At 55.8% G+C, this 23,677-nt stretch overlaps 3 protein-coding genes across 6 annotated transcripts; 1 reads left to right on the forward strand and 2 right to left on the reverse strand.

The window, feature by feature from the left end:
• Nucleotides 1–30: 30 nt before the first annotated feature.
• On the reverse strand, nt 31–4,303 carry FXYD1 (FXYD domain containing ion transport regulator 1). Of its 4 annotated transcripts, XM_064293560.1 has the most exons (9): nt 4,183–4,265; nt 3,498–3,565; nt 3,041–3,105; nt 2,594–2,626; nt 2,075–2,149; nt 1,841–1,877; nt 509–558; nt 262–313; nt 31–164 (listed from the first exon to the last, which is right to left on the reverse strand). In XM_064293560.1, the coding sequence occupies exons 3-8, from the start codon at nt 3,099–3,101 to the stop codon at nt 291–293; spliced, it is 279 nt and encodes a 92-aa protein (XP_064149630.1). In that variant the 5' UTR covers nt 3,102–3,105; nt 3,498–3,565; nt 4,183–4,265; the 3' UTR covers nt 31–164; nt 262–290. The 4 variants fall into 4 exon arrangements, with proteins under 4 accessions (XP_064149630.1, XP_064149629.1, XP_064149631.1 ...); XM_064293559.1 differs by lacking the exon at nt 3,498–3,565 and having other exon boundaries at nt 4,183–4,303; XM_064293561.1 differs by lacking the exons at nt 3,498–3,565; nt 4,183–4,265 and adding an exon at nt 3,780–3,866.
• LGI4 (leucine rich repeat LGI family member 4) lies at nt 4,274–17,656 on the forward strand. Its single transcript, XM_003420763.4, has 9 exons — nt 4,274–9,317; nt 9,710–9,781; nt 10,010–10,081; nt 11,470–11,541; nt 11,728–11,799; nt 12,029–12,198; nt 15,212–15,376; nt 15,491–15,996; nt 17,121–17,656. The coding sequence occupies exons 1-9, from the start codon at nt 9,148–9,150 to the stop codon at nt 17,433–17,435; spliced, it is 1,614 nt and encodes a 537-aa protein (XP_003420811.1). The 5' UTR covers nt 4,274–9,147; the 3' UTR covers nt 17,436–17,656.
• Nucleotides 17,657–18,078: 422 nt separating this feature from the next.
• FXYD3 (FXYD domain containing ion transport regulator 3) lies at nt 18,079–20,890 on the reverse strand. Its single transcript, XM_023539872.2, is given in 4 exon segments — nt 18,079–19,237; nt 19,351–19,388; nt 19,930–20,027; nt 20,030–20,890. Coding segments are annotated over 4 exon segments (285 nt in total). The 5' UTR covers nt 20,168–20,890; the 3' UTR covers nt 18,079–19,226.
• Nucleotides 20,891–23,677: the final 2,787 nt, after the last annotated feature.

The raw sequence follows: 23,677 nt of genomic DNA on the forward strand, positions 1-23,677 counted from the left end.
CAGAGGGACTGGCCGACAAATCGCTGTCAAGAGAGAAAAGCATGTTTTATTGGACGTCTGGGTGGCACTGGGGAGTCTGTGGGGACAGGGGTGGGCAAGGGCGTCGTCCAGGTGGCGGTGGGCGCTCGGGCGGTGGGTGAGAGGAGTCAGGTGCCAGGGGAATCCTGTGCAGGTAAAAAGGGTAAGGGGCGAGGAGACAGCTCCCCCCAGCCCTCCTCCCGGCCTCCTCCCTCCCGCACTTCCCCCTCCCCAGCCCAGCACCTGGGAGTGTTCCACGGCGCCAGGTGTTTCTACCGCCTGCGGCTAGACAGACCTGAGGGGGGAACGGAGAGTTCGGGTGTCAGGAGGGGCACCTGCGGCTCCTCTGGAGGGGTTTCTAAGGCAGAACTCCCACCTTCGGGCTTCAGACCAAGCCCGCCTTCCGCGTGCCCAGGCAGGACCAGGAAAGGGGTCTTTGGAACTCGCCCTCACTCCCGAAACATCCTCCCCCGCCACCGCCCCCACTCACGGCGGATCGAGCTGCGGAAAGTTCCCTCCTCCTCATCAGGTTCCCCGGTCCTGGGAAGGAAGAGGCAGAGAGAATGCGGATGGAAAACCCTCATTTCAGAGACCCCTGTAGAGCTATGGCTGCTAACCAAAAGGTCGGCAGTTCGAATCCACCAGCCGCTCCCTGGAAACCCTGTGTGGCGGTTTCTATTCTGTCCTGTAGGGTCGCTCTGAGTCGGCAGTGACTCGACAGCAATGGATTTGTCTGTTTGTTTTTTGGTACTGAGGCCCGGAGATGGGCAAAGGGTAGGCTCAGGGTCCCACAGAAAATCAACAGCATCCAGGAGCAGCCTGTGTGTGGGAACCCATAGAATAAGGCCGGGCAGGAGGCGCTCCAACCTAACAGTGGACACCACTGGGAGTATCAGGAAGAGACTTGAAGTTGGAGGGGGAGAGAGGGTCAAAGGGACTTGAGGGCAGACTGCAGTGAGCCGGCCTGGGTTTGAAACCCAGGACCCCCACCTTCCAGTTGAGTGATCTTGGGCAAGTGACTTTACCTCCCTGTGCCTCACTTTCCTCGTCTGTAAAATGAGGGCAATAGTAGCACCTTCTAATAGGGGTGGTGTGAGGGATAAATAAGATATACATAATGGAAACATATCTAGCATGTGATTAAAAAAAACCTGTCGCCACTGAGTCGATTCCGTCTCATAGCAACCCTATAGGACAGAGTAGAACTGCCTCATAGGGTTTCCAGGGAGTGGCTGGTGGATTTGAACTGCTGACCTTTTGGTTAGCAGCTGAGCGCTTCACCACTGCACCACCAGGGCTCCTAGCACATGATACACACCCCATAAATATTAGCTATTATTTATAATAACATCTGTAATTGTTTTCACATGGAGAAGATAATGCATACATTGCCTGTGCTTAAAAACGTTATTTAAAGATGAATCAAAGAGCTGGGAACAGGGCTTGCAGCTAAACTGGGACACCCTGTGAGGTGATCTCATTTCTGTGTCCCTTGCTTTCCCAGCACTTACCACGCTCTGTGATTTTATATTTGTGGGGTTGCTGGAATCCACCACCACTGGCCCCACTGGGCTGGGCGTTCTGCCAGGCAGGGCAGGGGCTTATTTCCCGCTGCCTCTCCAAGGCCTGGCTGGGGGCCTGGCACGTAGTAGGTGCTTAGTGCACACTGCTGAAAGACTTCTGGCTGCGGACCGGATGGACGTTCTCCGCCCCCCCAGCGGCCTTTTGGGCGGTAGTGGTCGGGTGAGTGGACGTTCTCCGCCCCCCCCAGCGGCCTTTTGGGCGGTAGTGGTCGGGTGAGAGCTCCAGCGGGGCCTCTTACCTCTGCTGCTGGTTGAATTTGCACCGGCATCTTCTGCCTGAGGGGCGGAGGGAGAAGAGGGCTGAGGTTTTCCCTCCGGGCGGCCACACGGCGGCGCTGTTGCTCCAGCTCCCCATCCCAGGGGGCGGGGCAGCGGGGAGTCCAGCCCCTGGCAGAAAGGGGGCGGGGCCGAGGGGGATGTGGGCGGGGCGGGGCCGGGGGCTGGGATAGAGGCGGGCGGGGCAGGGGACTCACTGAGGACGATGAGGATGCCCAGGATGAAGAGGACCCCTGCGATGACGAGGCCTCCGATCCGCAGAGATTGGTAGTCTGCGGGCAGTGGGGAGGCGGGCCGGGGCAGGGAGGGGACAAGGAAGAGGAGAGGGGCAGATGAGGGAGGGGCGGGGGGGGAAGGACGCGGGGGAGGGGGGAGAGGAGATCAGAGAGCACGGCGAGGAAGAAGCGAAGGAGGAGAGGGGAGGAGGGCGATCGGGGAGGGAAGGAGGAGGGCATCTGGGGGGAGAAGGAGAGGGGCAGGAGGGAGGGGATGGGGGAGCAGGGAGGAGAGGAAGAGCGGCAGCAGCTAGAGACGGGGCCCTGAGACCCAGAGAGAGCCAGGGTATGAGACAGAAGAGTGGTTGGGATATAAACAGTGAGAGAAAGACAGAGAGGAGGCATAGAGACAGAGAACGTGTGAAGTACAGAGGGAATATAAGGCGCAGGACAGGCAGACCCAGGCCCTCCCCCAAGACCCCACAGATAGACCCCCCTCACCATAGGTAAATGGATCGTGTTCCTGGGAAACTTCTGGGAAGAGAGACAGACATCAGGAGCTGGATACTTCCTGGGGCCTTTTCAGGGCCCCACCTTTCTGGGCTGGGAGTTTGGGGGCTGTTGGACCTGGAGAGGTTACTCACCCTCCCTGGGTTCTAGCTGGCCCCTCTGCACTGTCCTGGGCTCACTACAGGTCATCTGTGATTCCATCATTCCGCCAAGAAGCTGACCCCCAATACCTCCTGCCTTTGCCTGACCTGGGGCATCTTCTCCCCTCCCTCCAATGCCATCCTGTGACTGGACCCCATGTGCTAACTCCCAGCTTATTAGTGTCCCAATTGACTTGGTTTAGGTTGGGGTCTCCCACCTTGGTTATCTCGTGGAGTCTCCCTTCCCCAGCCCCCATTGGGGCTGAGGTAGGTGGTAAGGTGCCTCTCCAAAACTCACCTGCTTTGGCCATGGCGAGGAAACCCACACAGAGAACCAAGATGTGGCTGAGAGATGTCATTGTCCTAGGGAGACATTGAGGGTCAGCAAATGTGTACCCTTGACACCCTCCCTGCCCCCATCGGGGCCTGAACCCAAGGGATTAAGTCAGAGATGGTCCCAGGACTTAATCCCACAAAAATCAGCCAGCTTGGTCACCCCTGGAAACAGGGACGCCCCCTCCTTCATGGGAACATGGTGTCACCAAAACAACCCACACAATGGGGGGGAGGGCCACATGACAAGAGAACCCAAGAAGGGCAGGCGTGAGACACATACAGCCCACAAGGGTCTCGGAGGTCTTGACCTCCCTGCAGCAGTTCCCAGATCCCTTAAACCTACCCAGGAATGTCTCATCCCACACAGGTGGACAGACAGACACACTGTGTGAGACAGTGCGACACACTCAAGGGCCCACCTGCTTGCTGTGCCCCGTGAAATCCCAGCTCTCCTTGCCCTCCGCGGCTGTCTCCTCTCTGCCTGACCCTGGGTATAAATATCTCCCACTTCACCCTGGAGGAATTCGCCTTGCACCGGCCACCATAGCAACAGCCTTCCTTCCCCCACCCGGGGGTCAGACACAACCCTTCTGGGGCGAGGCCCGGCTGCCTCGGCGCCAGGGGCTGCCCCCCATGGGAAAGGCCACCCCTTCTCCTCTCCTGGCAGTGATGAAAAAACAAACGACCCCCCCTTGACCTGCCTCTTTCACAACCGGACAACACCAGGCGGGTGGCATGAGGCCCAGGCCAGCGGGCCCGGGGGATGGAACACGGTGGAGCTGGAATGGAGGCAACACCCTGTCCCAAAACTTCTGCTTGAAATACTCATCTGGGCTTCCGGTGCCCCCAAACAGTGACGCAGCTGGAGCTACACACGTGAGTGCCCGAAGCCCACACCTAGCCGGGGTACACACGCAGCAGTAGAGAAGGGAGGAGTTGCACTCACAACTCACCCTGGAGGGAACCCCACGTTCCAACCCCACTCTCCTTCCCTCTGGGTCTGGCCTGCCTGGGAAGCCACGGGCTGGCCCTCCTGCTCCCGAAATAGGCAGCCCAACCAGGCAAGGGGTAAGGCCTAGAGGGGAGGGGCGGGGGGGCTCTCACCCCAATCAGGCTGTCCCCCGCTGAAAGAAGCCCCCAAACATCCGGCTGTCCCTGTGCCCGGGGTCGAGCACTTTGGATCCCCTGGCCCAGAGCTGGACGCACCGCCCCCAAGGATCTCCCCTCACAGCCCCACCCTGCCCTTGCCCTCCCCAACCAGCAGCTGTAACTGGAGCCGGGGCTGGAGGGGGGCCAGGGGGCGGCCCCCAGCCCAGACCGCCCTGGCCCGCTAGGTTAACTCTCTCTGCTCAGTTGGAGGAACTGCGGGCAGCGTGCTAGGAAGGCCTGGAAGAGGAGGCTGCTGACCAGGAGGTCTGCAGAGATCTGGACTGTGTGCATGTACACACACACACACACATGCACGCACACACACACCTCTCGCCCACCTTAGAGAGATTCTGAGCTGCAGAGGGGTAGAGGGGTGTCCATGATTTTCTGCACTGCTCCCTGGGAACTGGGCCCAGTTAGGGCCTCAGGTCACCTAGTCTGTGTGCTTAGGAGCCCAGTGCTCCCTGGCCTCAGTGCTCCGTGGACCCCTCAACACTGCCTCAGGACTGCTTTCCGGGGATATGATTGTGTGGGTTGTCTGCTGCTGGCTGGGTGCCCCCGCCAGGGGCGTACACCATGCACACACCCACACAGAAACCCCAAGACCCAGACTCACAGCCAGCACCGCCTACGCAGGTTACAAATCACTGAGACAAACCCATTTGTGAATGCCACACACACACAGACACACATACACACATATCCACTGAGATGGATGCCCACGTGGAGACACGATGTCATAGCCAGGGCGAACGCACACTCACAAATGGCCATCCAGTGGCACCAGTACACACACGTAGATACACTCAAAGATTCAGACACGCAGGTGGCACTCTCACTCAGTCTGACAGAGGTGAAGAGCAGCAAATGTGCGCACACTTGCACACACACCGTGTTTACATGGGCACACGTAGAAGCAGATACACAGCCAGAAACACTATTACGGGCATTAAGGTGTAACCAGACACTCTTACACGTTACCACGGAAACGGAGACACATACTTTGTTCATATTCTTATGCACAGGCCACAAAATCACACAGACGTACAGGCCTACACTGTGTTCACACACTCAGACGCCATCCAGCACACCGCCAAAACTACGGCCAGCGCCAAAGGCATGCTGATGTGTTTAATGCAAGCCTTCCTTTCCCTGAGCTCGCGTGGAGGACAACACCCCTGGTGTCCTTAAGGGAGGGCTCGATTCTCAGAGGCTGAGAAACCTGGGATAAGGTCCGGGCTGTGGCATTCCTGGTCGTGTGACCCTGGGCAGCCCATGTGACCTCTCTGTGCCTTGATTTCCCTCCTATAAAATGGAAAAATCACTAAGGTCACATGTGTAACGCCCTGCAGGGCTCAGAGGTTCCTGAACCTGACAAAATCTGCACACTCATTTTGGAGATGAGAAAATCAAGGTCCAGCAAAGGGGAGGTAATTTCCCCAAGGTCCCCCTGGTGGTTAAGGGCAGAAGTGGCCCCTTCCTGAGAGAGTCAGACACAGGCCTGGACACCACGCTCTGCAGGAAGAACAGGTAGATGTGCTTACACGCAGGCACAGGCAGGGCCTCAGAGCGTTCGGGGGGCTCCAAAAGTCTCCCTCATCCCTGCCTGTCTGAACTCCCATCCCTGCCCCTAGTGGCCCTGCGCCCCAGGGTCACCAGCAGCCCCTGGTTAATGATAACCCTGATGTTTATGCGGCACTGGGGCGGGGCGATGGTGGAGTCGGGGGCAAGCCCAGCGCGCCTGGCCAGCTCTTAGCCAAGCCTCCTTCCTTCCCTCGAGAGCCAACCCTGGAGCGCTAACCGGCAGGGCTGGGTGTCTGGCCACTTTCTAGCTGTGTGATGTTTGGGCAAATGACTTAACCTCTCTGTGGCTCAGTTTCTGCTTCTGTAAAAGGGAGATAGTATTCACCTCAGAGGAAGGCTGGGGTGATTATCCGTGTAAAATAATTACAACAAGGGCTGACAGTAAGTGATTAAAAAAGGAAAAGTCACCTATCATCATCATCGTCACCATTGCCCTCATCCTCCTTATCCTATGGCGCAGTGGTTAAGAGCTCGGTTGCCAACCAAAAGATCAGCAGTTCAAATCCACCAGCTGCTCCTTGGGAACCCCATGGGGCACTTCTGCTCTGTCCTTTAGGTTCCCCGTGAGTCAGAATCGACTTGACGGCAACAGGTTTGGTTTTTCGGTTTCTCACCATCGTTATCAACACCACCCTCATCATGCTCATCCTAAACTGAGCGAGAGCCCTATTCTGTGAGTGTGAGCTCAGGTCTGTCTTTGTCGCTGCTGTGTCCCTGGCCTTAAGCCTTTTCTGTGCCCTTTCAAAGATCCTGTAAAGAAGTTTGTCATCCCCACTTCACGGATGAGGAAACCAAGAGCTGAAGGGCCTTGCTCAAATCATAAAGCTGCTCAGGTGCAGACCAGGAACCTGGATCCAAAGCCCAGCTCCAAGCCTGCCGAGCACCGGGGGGTACCCACCCTGTCCTGAACCCCAGAGTGTGTTGCCTCACTGTCCCAGCCGTCCTCTCCACACTTGGGAAGTTGGTACCATGATTGCTCTCACTTGACAAATGAGACAACTAAGGATCAGAGAGGTTGAGTGACTTGCCTGAGGCCACACAGGACCGAACCTGAACCCAGATCTGTGTGAGGCCTGAGCTGGTGCTGTTAAGCCCTCTGCCCTCCAAGGAGTCTACCGGGCATGTGCACCGGCAGTGAGAGGGGCTGTGTGTGTTCCTCAGCGGCAAGGGTGGGTCCCCTGACTTCAGACCTGGCCAGCCTGGCAACGCGTGTTGTTGTTGTTAGGTGTGGTTGAGTCAGCTCCAACTCCTAGCAACCACATGTACCACAGAAGGAAACAATGCCCGGGCCTGCGCCATCCTCACAATTGTTGTTACGCTTGCACACATTGTTGCAGCCACTGTGTCAGTCCATCTCGTTGAGGGTCTTCCTCTTTTTTGCTGACCCTCTACTTTACCAAGCATGATGTCCTGGCAATGTAGAACTAATCATTTAACCTCCTTGTGCCTCAGTTGGAGCCCTGGTGGCACAGTGGTTAAGAGCTCACCTGCTAACCAAAAGGTCAACAGTTCGAATCCACCCGGGGCTCTTTGGAAACCCTATGGGGCAGTTCTATGAGTCGGAATCAACCTGAGAGCAACAGGTTTGGTTTTGCTTTGGTGTCTCAGTTTCCCCATCCATAAAGTGGGGATGGTGATACTACCCACCTCATGGGGTTATTGTGAGGACTGAGTAAATTCATGAGAAGTAAGCGCCCAATAAATAATACTATTACTATTTCAGGTGTCATTCATTCATGTCCAACTTGGTAAAGACTTGGTCCAAGTGAAAATAACCAATTAGACACATACCCAAAGGAAGAATGCAAAACTTACATGGAGAGGCCCTGGAGCCACCTGCCTGGGTTTGAATCCTGGCTCTGCCCCACAGTGGGCTAGCCTACAGCCCAAGTCACTTGACCTCTCTGGGCTTCAGTTTGTCCACCTATAAACCTCGGAGGGCTGTGGTGAGGACGGAATGAGTTAATAGACATAGAACTTTTAGGGCAGAGTCTGGTGGGGAGAAAACGCTCAAGAGGGGCTGCCATCGTCACCACCACAGTCATCATTCCCTTGGCCTTGCTCCCTGCCCCCAGTGGCTGGTGGCCACTCCAGGAATTAATTTTATTTTATGGTACTTTAGATACAGGTTTACAGAGCAAATTGGGTTCTCATTAAACAATTAATACACATATTGTTTTGTGATATTGGTTACCAACCCCACAAGGTGTCAACACTCTCCCTCCTCGACCTTGGGCTCCCCATTACCAGCTTTCCTATCCCCGCCTACCTTCTCATTCTTGCCCCTGAGCTGGTGTGCCCATTTAGACTTGTTTTGTTTTATGGCCCTGTCTAATCCTTGGCTGAAGGGTGAACATCGGGAGTGACTTCAGGATCAAGGAATTACTTTTGGGTTGTTGGAGGGAGGTCCTGGATTTGGGGCAGGAAAGCTGCCCTGCCAAATGTAGCCGCCAGAGGGAGCAGCTGGACCTGAGGTGCCCACCACCCCCACCCCCAGCTGCAATGACGACGCCCTCCACACCCACCTAGAGCCAGGGGAATCTGGGGAGGGGACTCATTGGGAGTGGCCAGGGGACAGCCCCAGTCCCCAGTGGCCTCTCCTCCCACCCCTCCTTCCTGCAGAGCCATCTGGTCCCCACCCTAATGACAGTCTTCATCAGACTCCCCCAGTGGGGTGGAGTGGGGCAATCTGGGCAGGGGGCTGGCTGGGAGTGGCCATGAGGCAGCCCTCCCCCAGGGCCATCCAGTCCCTTCCCCAGAGCGGCTCTTCCTATGTCCTCTGGCCCCCTCCTCCTTCCTGCCCTCCCCGGCTGTGGTCACTGAGTCCCTTTCCCAAACCTTCAGGGAGCAGGGACAAAGAGTGTAGGAACCAGCAAGGAATTGGAAAGGGGGGCCGGAGAGGGAGGGCGGCGGGGGAGATGAAAAATAGAGATTTCAGACAGAGGGACGCACACACACACAGAGGCGACAGACGGACAGAGGCAGAAAGACCGACAGAAAGACTGAGAGACACAGAAACAGAAAGAGAAACAGAGGCAGAGGGAGGGGGACAGAGAGAAAGACAAACAGGGCAAAGCAACTCATAAAGCCAGAAATCCAAAAAGAGAACGCGACAGAAAGGGAGGGAAAGAGAAATACACAGAAAATTAAACATCAAAGAGCTACCGGGAGGAAGACAGTCTGAAAGAGAGGCAGAGGGAGAGGAGAGAGACTCCAGGGAGAAGCCAGCCAGCTGGCGGAACGAAGGGGCACCTGGTATAGGAGATGTAGTGGCTGAAGCCTGGGCCAAGCTGGGTGGGCAGAGAGAAGCTGGAGCCTCAGACGGGGGTGAGGGGCATGGGACGGGTGGGCGTTCTGCTGCTGCTGCTGGCTGGGGCAGGGGTGGGGGTGGCCTGGAGACCCCCAAAGGGAAAATGCTCTCTACGCTGCTCCTGCTCCAAAGACAGCGCCCTATGTGAGGGCTCCCCGGACCTGCCCGAGGGCTTTCCCCCAACCCTGCTGTCACTGTGAGTGCCGGGCCCTCTGTGGGCCCAAGGGTGGCCATGGGCGTCTTGGGGACCCCAGGGCTTGGGGGCAGGGGTCTCCAAGGAAACAGGGACCTGTCAGAATCTTCAAGGGGCAAGCGTGGGCAGCAAAAGGGTGTGTGAAAGGGGGCCAAGGAAAGTTAAAAGGGAGCAGAAACTGGGACTCCCAGAGGGCAGGGGCAGCACTGGGGCCCAGGGGTGGGCTGAGTGCACCCGAATCCCTGCTGGTGCCTGTCTGGCTGGCTTGCAGGGGAGATACCTGGAAGCCAGGGTCGGGGTGGCATGTCAGGGTCTCCCAGACAGGACAGGGCTCCAAGACGAGGCTGGAGCATTGAGGGGCTGTTTTCTCGCCCACCACTGCCCGTGCCGCCCAGCTCTCTTGTCAGGACCGGGCTGACCCAGCTGAAAGCCGGCAGCTTCCTGAGGATGCCGTCGCTGCACCTGCTGTGAGTGGGCCTGGCTGGAGGGAGCGCGTTCACACCCAGTGTGGGTGGGTGTGCACACGTATGTGCACGTGCGTGAGTTTCTGTGGAAGCACCTGTGTCCACGCACACACTCATTTCCACATGCACCTGCATGTGCGCCCACGCCCACGTGAACCGAAGGTGGGAGCCAAGGCTCACATCAGGAGGGGCAGCGGCTCTGCAAAAACCCCTTTCTTGCTCCCTTGCCAGCCTGTTCACATCCAACTCTCTCTCCGTGATCGAGGATGATGCCTTCGCGGGCCTGTCCCACCTGCGCTACCTGTGAGTAAGGCGGGGCTGGGGACACGCGGTAAACCTGGGAGGAGGGGGAGGTGGGGACTCACGGCCCTGGGGAGGAGGCATTTGAAAGACCCCTCCTGGAGCACAGGAGGCCTGGCTCCTTGGCTGGGGTCACAGCTACTGATCAGCTCCGTGATCTCAGCCTGCTCACCTCGCCTCTCTGGGCTGCAAGATCTCAAAAGGGTCTGGAAAACCAGAGCCCATTTCTGGCCCGATGTGGCCTGAGGGAGCCCAGGGAGGGTCTAAAGAGGACAGACAGGAAATTAACAAGAAATAGCTGCGTTAGGTGGTGGTGCTGTGTTGGTGACAATGGTGTTGGTGGTGAGTTGGTGGCGGTGGTTGGGTACTGAGGGTGGGCAGTGGCGATACTGGTGACTGCAGCCGTGGTGGCGATGGCAATTGTCGTATCCGTATTAATGATGCTGATGTTGATATTGGTGATGGCAGTGACAGCGGTGCTGGTCCTAACGCTGCTGCCGATGGGAAGCGACAGCATTATTGATGATGATGGAGTGGGAATGGCGTTGATAAAAACGATGGGTGCCGATGAGGATAAAGCTTGTGGGGCTGGTGGGGGTGATAATTCCTAGCGCTGTGGGGGCTCGGTAGTTACAGTATTGGCGCTGATGTTGGGCCTGGCTGCGTGTAGAATGTTGGCGTTGCGATGACGGCAACGTTATTGGTACTGAGTTGGGTGATGACAGTGGAAGTATTGGCAGCAGTAGTGCTGGCGGGTGAAGATGTGAGTGTTTGGTGTTGGCAACGTGGGTGCTAGTGCGGTGATTGTCATAATAGTGGCAGCACTGGTGATGATGGTGGCAGCTGCGTTGGTGTTGATCATGAAGGTCGTGATGTTGATAATGATTATTAGTGTGGTCAGTGTGGGGTTTGGTAATGATACTGGTGTTGGTGATGGTAGTGGGTGGTGGTGGTGTATTGCTGACTACGTTGGCAGTGGTGGTGACGACACGGTACGGTGCTGGTGATAAGGGCAGTGTTGGTACCGGGATTGATGGTGGCGGAAGAGACACGAGCATTAGTGATCCCGTGACTGGTGGAGGGATTGATGTTGGCGAGACTGGTGGTAGTGTTTGCGATAATGGTAGCAGCGGTAGTGATGGTGGTGGCCATGTTCATGGTGAGGCTGGCAATGCCCACAGGGCTGGGTTCTTGGCTCTTGAGATTGTGAGCTGGCACCTTGCTGAGGAGAGGTTTCTGGGGGAGGACTTTCCTGGGGTTGTGGAAGGTGTTGGGGGAGAATTCTGCACCTTCCAGTGGTCCATGGCTTCTTTGGGGTAAATTCCCTTAAGTGCTCTGAGGCTATAGCAGGGAACCTGGGGTCTCCTTCTCACCCCACCTTCCCTCCACAGCTTCATCGAGGACAATGAGATCGGCTCCATTTCTAAGAACGCTCTCAGAGGACTCCGCTCACTCACACACCTGTGCGTGCCTCAAAGGCCTCACTCCTCCACCTCCCCAGCCCGCTCACCCACACACCTGTGCGTGCCCCAAAGGCCTCCTCCTTCCACCTCCCCAGCCCTCCCTGACAGGCACCCACACCCCACCACTCAGCCACACAGGGCATCCTGGTATTTGCTGATAGTTTTCTCCTTCTCTCCTTCCACCAGGAGCCTGGCAAACAACCATCTAGAAACCCTCCCCAGATTCCTGTTCCGAGGTCTGGAGACCCTGACTCATGTGTGAGGATCAATGGGGCTGAGTGGGTGGGGGGAGGCTTGGGGGCCCTGGACAGGGAGGCACCTGCGTCACTTTGGGTGAGCACATGTGGGTACAGCAGCAATGGTTCTTACCCAGTCTCCACATCACCCGTGGAGCCCGCTCCTGGACCCTTGCTGGGGGAGGGGTGGGGAGCCTGACCTCCAGGAGGTGGAAGCCGGGTCGCAGCCCCTCGCCGGCCTCTTGCCCCAGGGACCTCCGTGGGAACCCGTTCCAGTGTGACTGCCGTGTCCTCTGGCTCCTGCAGTGGATACCCAGCGTGAATGCCAGTGTGGGGATGGGGACTTGCGCAGGCCCTGCCGCCCTGGCCCACCTGCAGCTCCGCCACCTCGATCCCAAGACGTTCAAGTGCAGAGCCATAGGTGGGGGCTTTCCCAGCAGGGTGGGTGGGGGTAATGGGGGCCCCTGGAGGAAGGGGGGACATCAGAAGGAATGGCTTCCAGGGCCGAGGGGCTAATGTCACTCCCTGCCTTGCCATTTCCTGGCTGTGAGAGCTTGACCACGGAGTATCACCTCCCTGAGCCTCAGTTTCCTTATCTGTAAAATGGGGGTAATGGACAGTGACGTTGGGTTGCCGTGAGAACTCAGGGATGCAGCTACACCTGCATTTGGTGCAGGGCCTAGACAGGAGACCCTTATCAGTGTTCACTCTTCTTCCTGTGGTTAACATAAAAGTGACCATTTTTTAAATACTTCCTATGGGCCAAGTTGGAGGCCTGGTGGCACAATGGTTAAGTCGGCTGCTAACCAATAGATTGGCAGTCCAAACCCACCAGCCGTTCCTTGGAAACCCTAGGGGCAGTTGTACTCGCTAGGAGTCAGAATCAACTTGACGGCAACGGGTTTGTTTTTTTGTTTCCTGTCCCAAGTATTGTGCCAAGAGCTGCATGTGCATGATCTCATCTATATTTATTTTCATTTTGCTCTTCAACAAACATATTCTAGTGCCTTCCTGGACACTGGGCAGAGTCCCTGGGTGGCGGAAACAGTTAAGCGCTCTGTCACTAACTAAAAGGTTGGCAGTTTGAACCCACCCAGAGGCACCTAGGAAGACAGGCCTGGCGATCTGCTTCCGGGTCACAGCCTTGAAAACCCCATGGAGCAGTTCTACTCTGCACACATGGGGTCGCCATGAGTCAGCACTGAGTTGATGGCAACTAACAGCAACAACACGGGCGCGGGGCAATGCTGGGAGCAGGGCAGTGATGAAGACAGCCCTGGGCCCTGCCCTCGCTGAGCCCGCAGCTCAGAGGGAGGGAGGCCCAAGCCCACGCAGTGATAGCCCAAGATGATCAGGGCTCTGACGGGGAGAGAGGCCTGAGTGATGGGGCTGGGATGGGGGAACCCAGTGATGGGGGCTATGGGGGCCCAGGGCAAGAGCCACACACAGTTGGATGGGTCATGAAGGATTTTCTGAAGGAGGAGACATTTGAGCTCAAACATGAAGCCTCTATTAAATGGATGCTGCTAATATTAATACTATAGAGCTGCTATGAGTCGGAATTGACTCTACAGCAGCAGGGTTTTTTGTTTTGTTTTGTTTTGGTGGCTCAGTGGTTAAGAACTCAGCTGCTAACCAAAAGGTCAGCAGTTTGAATCCTCCAGCCACTCCTTGGAAACCCTATGGGGCAGTTCTACTGTGTCCTATACGGTCACTGTAAGTTGGAATCAGCTCAACAGCAATGGGTTTTGGGCTTTTTACTAGAATTATCCAAGTGTAAGACATATATTTGGTGTGTAGAATCATAGAACAAGAGGATTTAATGTAAGAGTTACTCGGTATTCATTTATTCAACAAATGTTCACTGAGGTCCACTCTGTGCCTGGCTCTGTACGAGGAGATGGGGACACTGCGGTGACCCGGAGCCCTGGCCTCATGGGGCTCGGGATCCTGGGAGTCAGGGTAGATAGACACGGAATAAAACATTGCCGAAAAAATTGACGCTACATATCATGATAACTATACCAACCAAAAACCAAACCCAGTGCCGTCAAGTCCATTCCGACTTATAGCAACCCTATAGGACAGAGTAGAACTGCACCATAGAGTTTCCAAGGAGCGCCTGGCAGATTCATACTGCCAACCCTTTGCTTAGCAGCCATAACACTTAACTACTACGCCACCAGGGTTTCCCATGATAACTATGGAGAGTAACAAAGGAATTTAACAGGGGAGGGAGGTTTCAAACTCACATGGGGGATCAGAGAAGGTGTCTCTGAAGAGTTGACATCAGATCTTGATGTGCTAAGTGAAGAGCAGAAGGAATGGCATTCCAGAGAGCGGGAACAGCATGGGCAAAGGCCCCGAGGCAGCAGTGTTTGTGCTGTTTGAGGACCAGGCAAAGGTAGGTGTGGCTTGGTGAAGGGAAGGACACGGATGAGGCTGGAGACTGGCAGGGGCCTCACTGCGCAGGACCTCGAAAGCCACGGGGAGAGTGGACTTCATTGTAAGGACTGTGGGAAGTCATGGAGAGTTTTGAGCAGGGAGTGACATGATTTGATGGGCAATTTTAGAAGATCCCCTTTTGGGTGCGCATCCTTGGCGGTTTGGCGCGTTGCTTCAAACCCGAAGCCTAGGACAGGGCCTGGTGTGAAGTCAGGAGTTATGACCCTGAAGTCAACAGCCCAGCCCCACCGCTAACAAGCTCAGAGACCTTGGTGTATCACTTCCCAGAAAAGCTAAGCTGCTGTAACAAAGAGGCTCAAAATGCTGTAAATTTAAGAAGACAGAACGGTGCGAGGTGAGCGGTCCAGGTGGGAGGGGCAGCCCCCTAGGCCCTGTCCTTGTTTCTGTGGTTGAAATTGGGATGTAACACATCCATATGCCAGCTCACGGGAAGAAAAGGAAAGAGGCCAAGTCCAGGGCAAGCCATTTTCATCCAAGCAAATGAGGAGAGTGTTAAACCCATCACTTCCGCTCCTGTGCCACAGAGAACATGGTGTCGACATGGTCACATCCAACTTGCGGGGGGTGACTGGGAGGATGTGGCCTTTGAGGGGGGCAGCCTTGTCCCCAGCTTGAATCCTATTTAGTGGAAAATGGGAAGCGTGGATTTTGTAAGACAGCTGGCTACCTCAGCTGCTTAGCCTTATCTGAAAAGTGGATACAGTAACAGAATGTGCCCCAGGGGGATACTGTGAAGTCCAGAGGCTTAATAAACATGTGGTGTCTGAGTTATTATTTGATGACGCCTTGCAGCTTAGAAAAATAGATTACTATGCTTCTGGGAGTTACTACATAAGATCCTGCTTAATGTCCCCGTGAGGTGAGCACCATGATGGTCTCCATTTCAGAGATGTGCAAACTGAGGCTCAGTGATGAGGGGTCCCCCCACCGTGGGCCTGCCTGACTCTTTCCTGCCCCCCCACACCCAGAGCTGTCCTGGTTCCAGACGGTCGGGGAGTCTGCGCTGGGTGTTGAGCTCTTCTCCTACCAAGGGGAGCCCCATATGGTCCTGGCACAGCCCTTCGCTGGCCGCTGCCTTGTCCTCGCTTGGGACTACAGCATGCAGCGCTTCCAAGCCAAGGAAGAGCTGTCTGGTGAGCCCCCTCCTGCCCTCCAGTCCTCCCTCCTGCCCTCCTGCCCACCCCGTGCCTGGCACCCAGACCTGCTCCGCCAGCCTGACCTGCCCTCCCGCCTGCCCTGCCCCCCAGCGCCCTCGGTGGTGTCCTGCAAGCCGCTGGTGCTGGGCCTGCGCCTCTTTGTGCTGGCTGCCCGCCTGTGGGGAGGCTCACAACTGTGGGCACAGGCCAGCCCCGACCTGCGCCTGGCCCCGATGCAGGCACTGGCCCCGCGGCGGCTGCTGCGACCAAATGACGCTGAGCTGCTGTGGCTGGACGGGCAACCCTGCTTCGTGGTGGCCGATGCCTCCAAGGCGGGCAGCACCACGCTGCTGTGCCGTGACGGACCGGGCTTTTACCCACGCCAGAGCCTGCACGCCTGGCACCGGGACACGGACGCCGAGGCCCTCGAGCTGGACGGCCGGCCCCATCTGCTGCTGGCCTCCGTCTCACAGCGGCCTGTGCTCTTCCACTGGTCTGGGGGCCGCTTCGAGAGGCGCACAGACATCCCTGAGGCCGAGGACGTCTACGCCACACGCCACTTCCAGGCTGGCGGGGATGTGTTCCTGTGCCTGACACGCTACATTGGGGACTCCATGGTGAGGCTGGGTCCCAGAGGGATGAGCAGGCAACGGGGTGCACAAGCCAGGCCTGACGCCGCAGCACGGAGCCCGCCGAGGGCTGCTCTTTCAGCACTGACACCACCTACACGCTGGCCTCCAAACTCTGGCCTGTGTCACGGGCTGACCTTTGAATTCTGACACCACCTAATGTGCTGGCTTTTGAACTCTGACCCCATCCCAACACAGACTCCACGACTGTGACCCCTCAAGGCTGACCCTAAGTCCCCATCCCTCTACACTGACACTGGCCCCCAAGATTCTGATTCTCCCCTACCTCCCCAAACTCTAACTCTGACACACTCCACGACTTAACCCTCAGCCACAATCACCCCTCCCCCCCACACACCCTGAGACTCTAAGCCCCCAAGACTCATGCTGGTGTTAAGCCCTTCCCACTGCCAGCAGCCCTGGTGGCATAGTAGTGGTTAAGAGCTTGGCTGCTAACCAAAAGGTCGGCAGTTTGAATCCACCAGCCACTCCTTGGAAACCCTATGGGGCAGTTCTACTCTGTCCTATAGGGTTGCTATGAGTCAGAACCAACTGAAGGGCAGCTAACTACAACTGCCTGCTCACCTCCCTCCACTCACTGTTCTCCTGTCCTGCCCACTTCCCTCGGTTTCTTGAACACTCCAGTCCTTGTGGGTCCCAGGAAGGGTCTGGGATTTCACCTGGAGTAAGGTACAGCCAGGGGAGAGGTCTGAGCCTATGAGAGAACTGAGCTGACTCAGGGGTCCGCAGGGTCTGTGTGTGTGGAACAAACCATGGGGCGGAGGCGGGAGCACAGGGACTAGAGAGGTGGCTGCGTCAAGGGTCCAGGTGTGCGATAGCTGGGGGAGGACCAGGGTGCAAACAATGGAAATAGGAGAAATGTATAACTCTCTCGTAGGTAGAACTGACAGGATTTGCCTAACTGATTCTATGTGGGGTGTGAGGGAGGGATAAAGGTCAAGACCGACCCTAAGGTGTGGGCCTAAGCAGCTTATTTCTGAAGATACGAAAGTGGCAAGAGTTTGGGGACCCACGAGCCTTCCAGAGCCTGGAGGACTACGGGCAGCCGGGCTCTTCTGAGACCCCAGGCCTAACTAGCGACTGCCCCACAGCTCATGCGCTGGGACGGCTCCATGTTCCGCCTGCTGCAGCAGCTGCCCTCTCGCGGTGCTCACGTCTTCCAGCCAGTGCTCATCGCCAAGGACCAGCTGGCCATCCTCGGCAGCGACTTTGCCTTCAGCCACGTCTTCCGCCTCGAGCCTGACAAGAGGCTCCTGGAGCCAGTACAGGAGCTGGGACCCCCAGCCTTGATGGCCCCCCGCGCCTTTGCCCATATCATGGTGGCCGGCAAACACTTCCTCTTTGCTGCCTGCTTCAAGGGCCCCACACAGATCTACCACATTCACGAGTTAGACCTCAGCGCCTAATACCAGTCGGGACCCTGGTCATGGCTGGGGGGCTGGGATGGGTGTCCTAGCCCTCTGGATGCACCCTTGACTGGCCTCCTGGCCCAACTCGGGGTGACGACTGGTTCTGTGAGATGCTGACCACAGGCCAAGTTCACCAGCCACAGGTCCAAGCCTTGGCCCATTCTTGGAGGATCTGGGTCCACTGGGAGAAATGGAAGGTCCCAGCCTCCTGGACCTTCAAAGCTGCCCTTCTAATCTGAAGCAACGTCTGTGTCAGGCAGCTGCGCTCACCAAGGGGGCTGAGGCTGGGTCACTGAGAGAAGGGGGAAGAGCGAAGTCATAGTGGAGATAACCTGCCAAGCTCCACGAGCCCTGGAAGGTCGTCTCACCCGGCTCCATCATCCCCGCCTCTGAACCGGAAGAAGAGGAGACAAAGCTCCCTTTCCCTCTAAACTCAATCTGGCCAATCGCTTTTAGCGCCCGCCTCAATGACGTCATGAGTCGCTGGGCAGTTTTCCTGCCAGGCCTGCTAACTCCCTCTGCTGCTTGCGTGTCTGCCTGATGCAGGAGGATGCCCAGGACCCATCCCTCTTGCACGTGCGCGGGGAAAAGGTGGGAAAGCGCGAGGTGTTGCAGGGAGCCCCGGTTGCCCTCCCGGACCGGGCCGGGGGCAGGGAAGAGGACAGAAAGTGTATGAGCTCAATAAACACGACGTGCACCCGCCCCGCCTGGGACTGTGGAGTGACTGGGAGAGGGTGTCTCGTCAGGAACATGGGGGAGCTGGGATTCCGGAAGAGAGATTTTGGAGGCGGGAAGACGCAGGGCTGCGCTCTGGCTGCTCATGGTCAGCTATCGCGGGGTCTCTAAAGCCGTGTGGGGGCTCCATGAAGTGCCTAGGGATATAAGGGCATTATTTGGGAACAGGTTACAGGTTTACTGTGGGTCTCTTTTAGGGGTCATGGCTCAGGACATTGTAAAAGATAATTTTGCATGTTTTGAAGGGTTTTAGGCATTTCATGGGTGGCTCATGAGGACATTTTGGATGTCTGATTGGGTGTTAGGGGTCTCAAGGTAGTCTGAGGCTCATGGGAGGGCCTCACACTTTGTGGTCATTGTATGTTACTGGGAGTTATTTAAAGACTTCACAGGGACAACTGGATGTTGGGGAAGGTCTGTAAGAAATGGGGTCTCAGAGGTGAATGGGAGGGTCATAAGGGTCTTACTATTAAAATCATAAGCTATCTGGGTGTTTCCATCATGGTAGGGTGATCCTACATCCTAGTTTTCCTGGGATGGTCCCAGTGTCCCCTGGGGTGTCCCAGAATTCCATCTGATGAGATCCCTCTTTAAGTCTCAAAAACATCTCCCATTTGGCTACTGGAAAAATTTTAATTGCATATGTGGTTCCCATGACCATGGAGGCAGAGGGCAGACCCCGTGCCACCCACCAGGCCACAAGGGGGCAGCCCTTTGGCTTTTCCCAGTGAAGAAATTCAGCTGCTGGCTTCCATTCCAGCCTTCAGTGCTCGTCTGCCTTCTCCCAGCCCCAAAACCCTACCCTAGTGCACACATACGGAGTCTTAAGGCTGTCTGGGCAGGAGGCAAAGATCATTTTAGAATGAAAAGTGAATAAAAAGACCCCCTCCAGTGAGAGGTGAGATGAGGCCCTGGCAAGGCAGCCTGAGGAGAAGAGGGAGAATCCCGTCTCACAGTTTATGCTCTCCAGTCAGCCAGGGGAGTGTGCAGAGCCAGGAGCTGGGGAAGAGAAAGGCCCTCTGCCCTCTCTTGGCTGGTCCGTTCTCAGCAGTCCTAGGCAGATCCTGGGAGAGATGATGGGGTCAGCTCGTGTGGGTGAGTAGCGTTCTTTCCTCCCAGCATTCACATGGGCGCACACACATCCCATTCTGCTCAACTCTATTCTGTCCCACCTTACCTGGAGTGATGAGAGGCGGGGCTTCCCCTGCACGGTGACTAAGGAAATAAAAGTGGTGAGATCTGTATTAGCTGTATCCACCCCCGTTTGTCCTTTCCCTCAGGGCTAGAGGATTCCCAGCTTGCCCAGACACGCCCTCCCAGCTATTTTTCCACATATAATCCCAGGGGCCAAAGCGTTTCAGGATTTAAACCCATCTGGGGATTATCAGGGAAACCTGGTGGCACAGTAGTTAAGCGCTCGGCTGCTAAGTGAAAGACTGGTGGATCAAAGCCACAGCTGTGCCACAAGAGAAGGATGTGGCAGCAGGCTCTGCAGCCTTGGAAACCCTATGGGGCAGTTCTGCTCTGTCCTGTAGGGTCACTGTGAGTCAGAATCGGCTCCATGGCAGTGGGTTTTTTTTTTTGTTGTTTTGGTTTGGGGATTATCAACTATGACTAATAAACCTGGGAAATCTTAGTGGCAGGAATTCCCCAGGGCAAGGGCTAGAGGCCTGTTCTCTTTCTGCAAGATTTAACTCTTTCATCCCTGAAAGGTGTCAATCCAGCATGAGGCAGGCACCGTGGGAGCCCATCCTACCTGGGCTTCTGGCTGAACTTGCATTTGCATTTGCTACCTGTAGGGGAGAGGTGCGTGGTCAGGGGAGGACACCCACAGCCTTGCCTTCTTTCCCCTCTCAGTTCCTATACTTACTCAAGAGCACAATGACGCCGATGCCACACAGAATCACTGCACAGATAACTCCACCGATCTGCAGGCTGTGCCAGTCTAGGAGAGAATCAGAGGGAAGCTTACCACCAGCTTGTGTGCTCCCCATGCGTGCCCCCACCCACCTGACAAGTATGTGCTGTGCACCTGCAGTGTGCAGGCGCTGGGGATCCAGCAGTGAGGCAGACAAAATCCTAGCCCGTCTGCCACTCACAGTCTGGCTTACCCACAAACAAGATATATGATATAGGGTCAGGTAGAGACAAGTGCTTGAAGAAAAATAAGCAGGGTCAGAGGTTAGAAAGTCGGGGGTAGCTCTTTTAGAGAGAGTGGTGGCAGAAGGCCTCTCTGAGGAGGCCACATTTGATCAGAGACAGTGAGATGAGATGAGGGAGGGAGCCATGTGGACACAGGGAGGAAAGTATCCAGTCAGAAGGAACCACAAGGACAAAGGTCTGGAAGCTGGGAGTATGTCTGTTGTGTGTGAGGAACTGAGGGAGGCCACCGTGACTGGAGCCGAGTGAGTGATGGGGGTGGGAGGAAGTGAGGGGTACGGAGTACAGAAAGGAAAGGGGTGGGTAGGGATGAGGCAGGTCATGGGGAACCTGGAGATCATATGAAGACTTTGACCAGAGAACTACACTCCCCCGGGAAATTTTCTCAAGTCAACCCTTAAACTATAACAACTGCTTCTTGTGAGAGCTGCCTTCACTTTCGTGAGCTGTCTTCACTTCCTGTGTGCGTCTATCTTGCTGGAGTAGACTCCTCCCAAGAGCCAGGTCGACATCTCTTGTTCCGTCGGTCTGTGTTCAGTGTTCCCATCCTAGACCCTTCCTGTCCTCACCCCTTTTCATTCACATCAACCCCTCATCCAACCTTGTATAGGACCCTCGGCACAAGACAGTATGTGTTGGGTGGGGAGGGGGGTACAAGCTCTCACCATAGTAGAAAGGACTGTTTTTATCTGCAAAGAAAGAAAAAAGAACATGAGATCCAGGACAACAGCTAGAATGCAGGGATCCTGGGGGAGAATTAGGGTTGGGGCAGGCGGGAGGAGTCCAACCTGACTCACCTTCTGGGTCGTTGGCGTCCAGGGCAGGCAGGCCTGGTGAGGAAGAGCAGGAAGTACAGGAGATGGTGATGCCAGCTTCGGCAAAGCCCGTGGGCAGGGTCACTAGGGCCTTAGGGACCTCGGGTGAGGGTCCCTTGAGAGACAGTTCCCCACCTCCCAAATATGCAGGGGTCCAGCTGCAGACTCTGCCCACCCCACCACAGAGATGTGGACTCGCCCACTCTTCCCCACAGCTGCCAGTCATGACAGCATTTTACCACCTGAAATATGGTCCAATCTGAGTGATTTTTGGTCATTGCCTGGCCCCATATTTCTAGACACCCTGGCTAATCATGTCTCCTGAAGAAATGGAGGCGTTTCCTTGTCAGAATGACAAATGGTTTCAGTCCCAGGACCCTGCTTCCAATAATTCAGTCATTCTCACAGCCCATTTCCTGAGTATTCCACGTCCGCGCCCTACCTGTTCTGTCATTTACTCACCATTCCTCTTGAAAGCAACTCACTGTTATAAACTTAAATACACTTGGCAAAATAAATACTTAAATAAACTTATTTAAAAATGCAACCCTACATCACTACCCTGGGTGGAATACCAGTGTGCCTGATGTCACGGATAAAAATAAATGCAACGAAAGCAAAGGATTAGAGTTAAACTCTGGCTAGAAGTGGTGGTAGTGGCCTGCCTTAGATCTGAGTCTGAGCTCCCTTCTTTCTTTGTTAAAGGGAGATTAATAATTTTTATCATATTTAAACAAGCACATAGCGCTTACTCTGTATCAGGTACTGCTTTAAAAACTTTTCAAACATTAACTTGTTTAATCCTGGAAATGACTCTGTGAGCAGGTACTGTTATTATCCTCATATTTACAGATGGGGAAACTGAGGCACAAACGATTTTGGTAACTTTTTCAAGGCGCCACATAACCACTAAGCTCCCAATTACCTCTCAGAATAAAGTGTTCGATTCTGACTTATAGTAACCCTACAGGACAGAGAGTAGAACGGCCCCATAAGGTTTCCAAGGAATAGCTCGTGGATTAGAACTGCCGACCTTTTGGTTACAGCTGAGCTCTTAGCCACCGCACCACCGGGGCTCCAAAATAAACTGTCAGGGCGGTGTAAAGACCTAGCACTGGGCCAAGCCTCCTTCTTGTTGTCCTCGGAAGATTTACAAGGTGACTCTCTAGCTGCATAAGTCACTGCTATAAGAGGCCCTGTCTTACATGTCCCTTGAAATCAACAGTGCGACACTATCCTAATATTCACCACCTCAACACGGGTAGCTGAAAAGCACCAGATAGAGGCACACATGAGGCTTGGCTCTGCCAGGCTGAGGGTTCAGGAGAAAAGACAGTTCCAGGAATGGGAACTTACCTGCCAGGAAGACGAGCAGGCTCAGGACCACCTCCTGCATGTCAGCGTGCTGGGCTGGGGGTCTGAGGGAGAGGGTCCAGCTTTAGCAGGGCCACCAGGGTGCTGGGCCCTGTGCCTCTGATTTCCACTACCCTCCCATCCTGCTTCCCACTGGGGGTACACAGCTCACCTGGGGCAGGAATGGGCCTTGAAACTATGGGCCGAGAGACAAGAAGAAGTTGAAAAGTGAAATGGGGTCTGGATGAGACTCAGACCTGAAGAGGAAGCAGCAATAACTCCGTGGACACAACTTGGAGCCCTGGTGGTGCAGTGGTTAAGAGCTCTGCTGCTAACCAAAAGGTTGGCAGTTCAAATCCACCAGCTATTCCTTGGAAACCTTATGGGGCTGTTCTTCTTTGCCCTATGGGGGTCACCGTGAGTCGAAATCTACTCACCGGCAATGGGTACAGACACCAAACACGACTTTAAGTGAATCACCCCGGCAACCAAATGAGGGGGTGCTGCCTACGGTTATCCCCATTTCCAGATGGGAAACCAAAGGGTCTGAGAGGTAAAAGCAGGTGCCCAGGTCACCTGGCTAGGAAGCGGGATTTAAACCAGATCTGGCTCCACAGTAGCTGTTCCTAACTCAGGGACTGCAGGGCCTAGGGCGTTTTGGGGTGTTGGGAACCAGGTGGCAGGAGGCTCGCACTCCTGGGAGTGTCTCCTACAGACAGCTTGGAGCCTGCCCGGCCCTGCCCAGACTTTGCAGACCTCAGGCTGGGCCAGGGCTGGAGCCTGAGCTGGTGTCTCAGGCTGCTCAGGTCAGAATGTGAGGTAGAGAGAATTCGGCCAGACCTGGGGAAAGGATCTGATTTCTTCCAGTCCCATCTTCTGCCCCCGCCCTTATTCCTGCTCTTGCCACTGCCCCCTCCCAAGACCTTGTCACAGTCTGGTTAGAAACATATGTTAGCCCCCGCCTGCAACCCTTGTTTCTTTCATTCCTGCCCCAGACCTGCCCCAGCTCTGGCTCCTGGCCCCACCCCTACCCCAGCCCCTGGCCCCACCCTCACCCCAACCCCTGCCTCCACCCCAGCTCCTGGTCCAGCCCCTGGCCCTGCCCTCACCCCAGACTCCGCCCCCACCCCAGCTCCTGACCCCGCCCCCACCACAGCCCCTATTCCTGCCCCCACC

Source organism: Loxodonta africana, chromosome 11 (genome assembly GCF_030014295.1).
Source record: "Loxodonta africana isolate mLoxAfr1 chromosome 11, mLoxAfr1.hap2, whole genome shotgun sequence".
Classification (NCBI taxonomy): Eukaryota; Metazoa; Chordata; class Mammalia; order Proboscidea; family Elephantidae; genus Loxodonta; species Loxodonta africana.

Excerpts from the sequence above, each read along its gene's own strand:
- FXYD1 (XM_064293559.1), bottom strand. The coding sequence starts at position 3,101 with ATGACATCTCTCAGCCACATCTTGGTTCTCTGTGTGGGTTTCCTCGCC. Across the intron at positions 2,627-3,040 it reads CCTCGCCATGGCCAAAGCAG|AAGTTTCCCAGGAACACGAT; the intron begins GTGAGTTTTGGA and ends CTCTCTTCCCAG. Across the intron at positions 2,150-2,593 it reads ACACGATCCATTTACCTATG|ACTACCAATCTCTGCGGATC; the intron begins GTGAGGGGGGTC and ends CACTGCCCGCAG.
- LGI4 (XM_003420763.4), top strand. The coding sequence starts at position 9,148 with ATGGGACGGGTGGGCGTTCTGCTGCTGCTGCTGGCTGGGGCAGGGGTG. Across the intron at positions 11,800-12,028 it reads CTGGAGACCCTGACTCATGT|GGACCTCCGTGGGAACCCGT; the intron begins GTGAGGATCAAT and ends CTCTTGCCCCAG. Across the intron at positions 15,997-17,120 it reads GCTACATTGGGGACTCCATG|CTCATGCGCTGGGACGGCTC; the intron begins GTGAGGCTGGGT and ends ACTGCCCCACAG.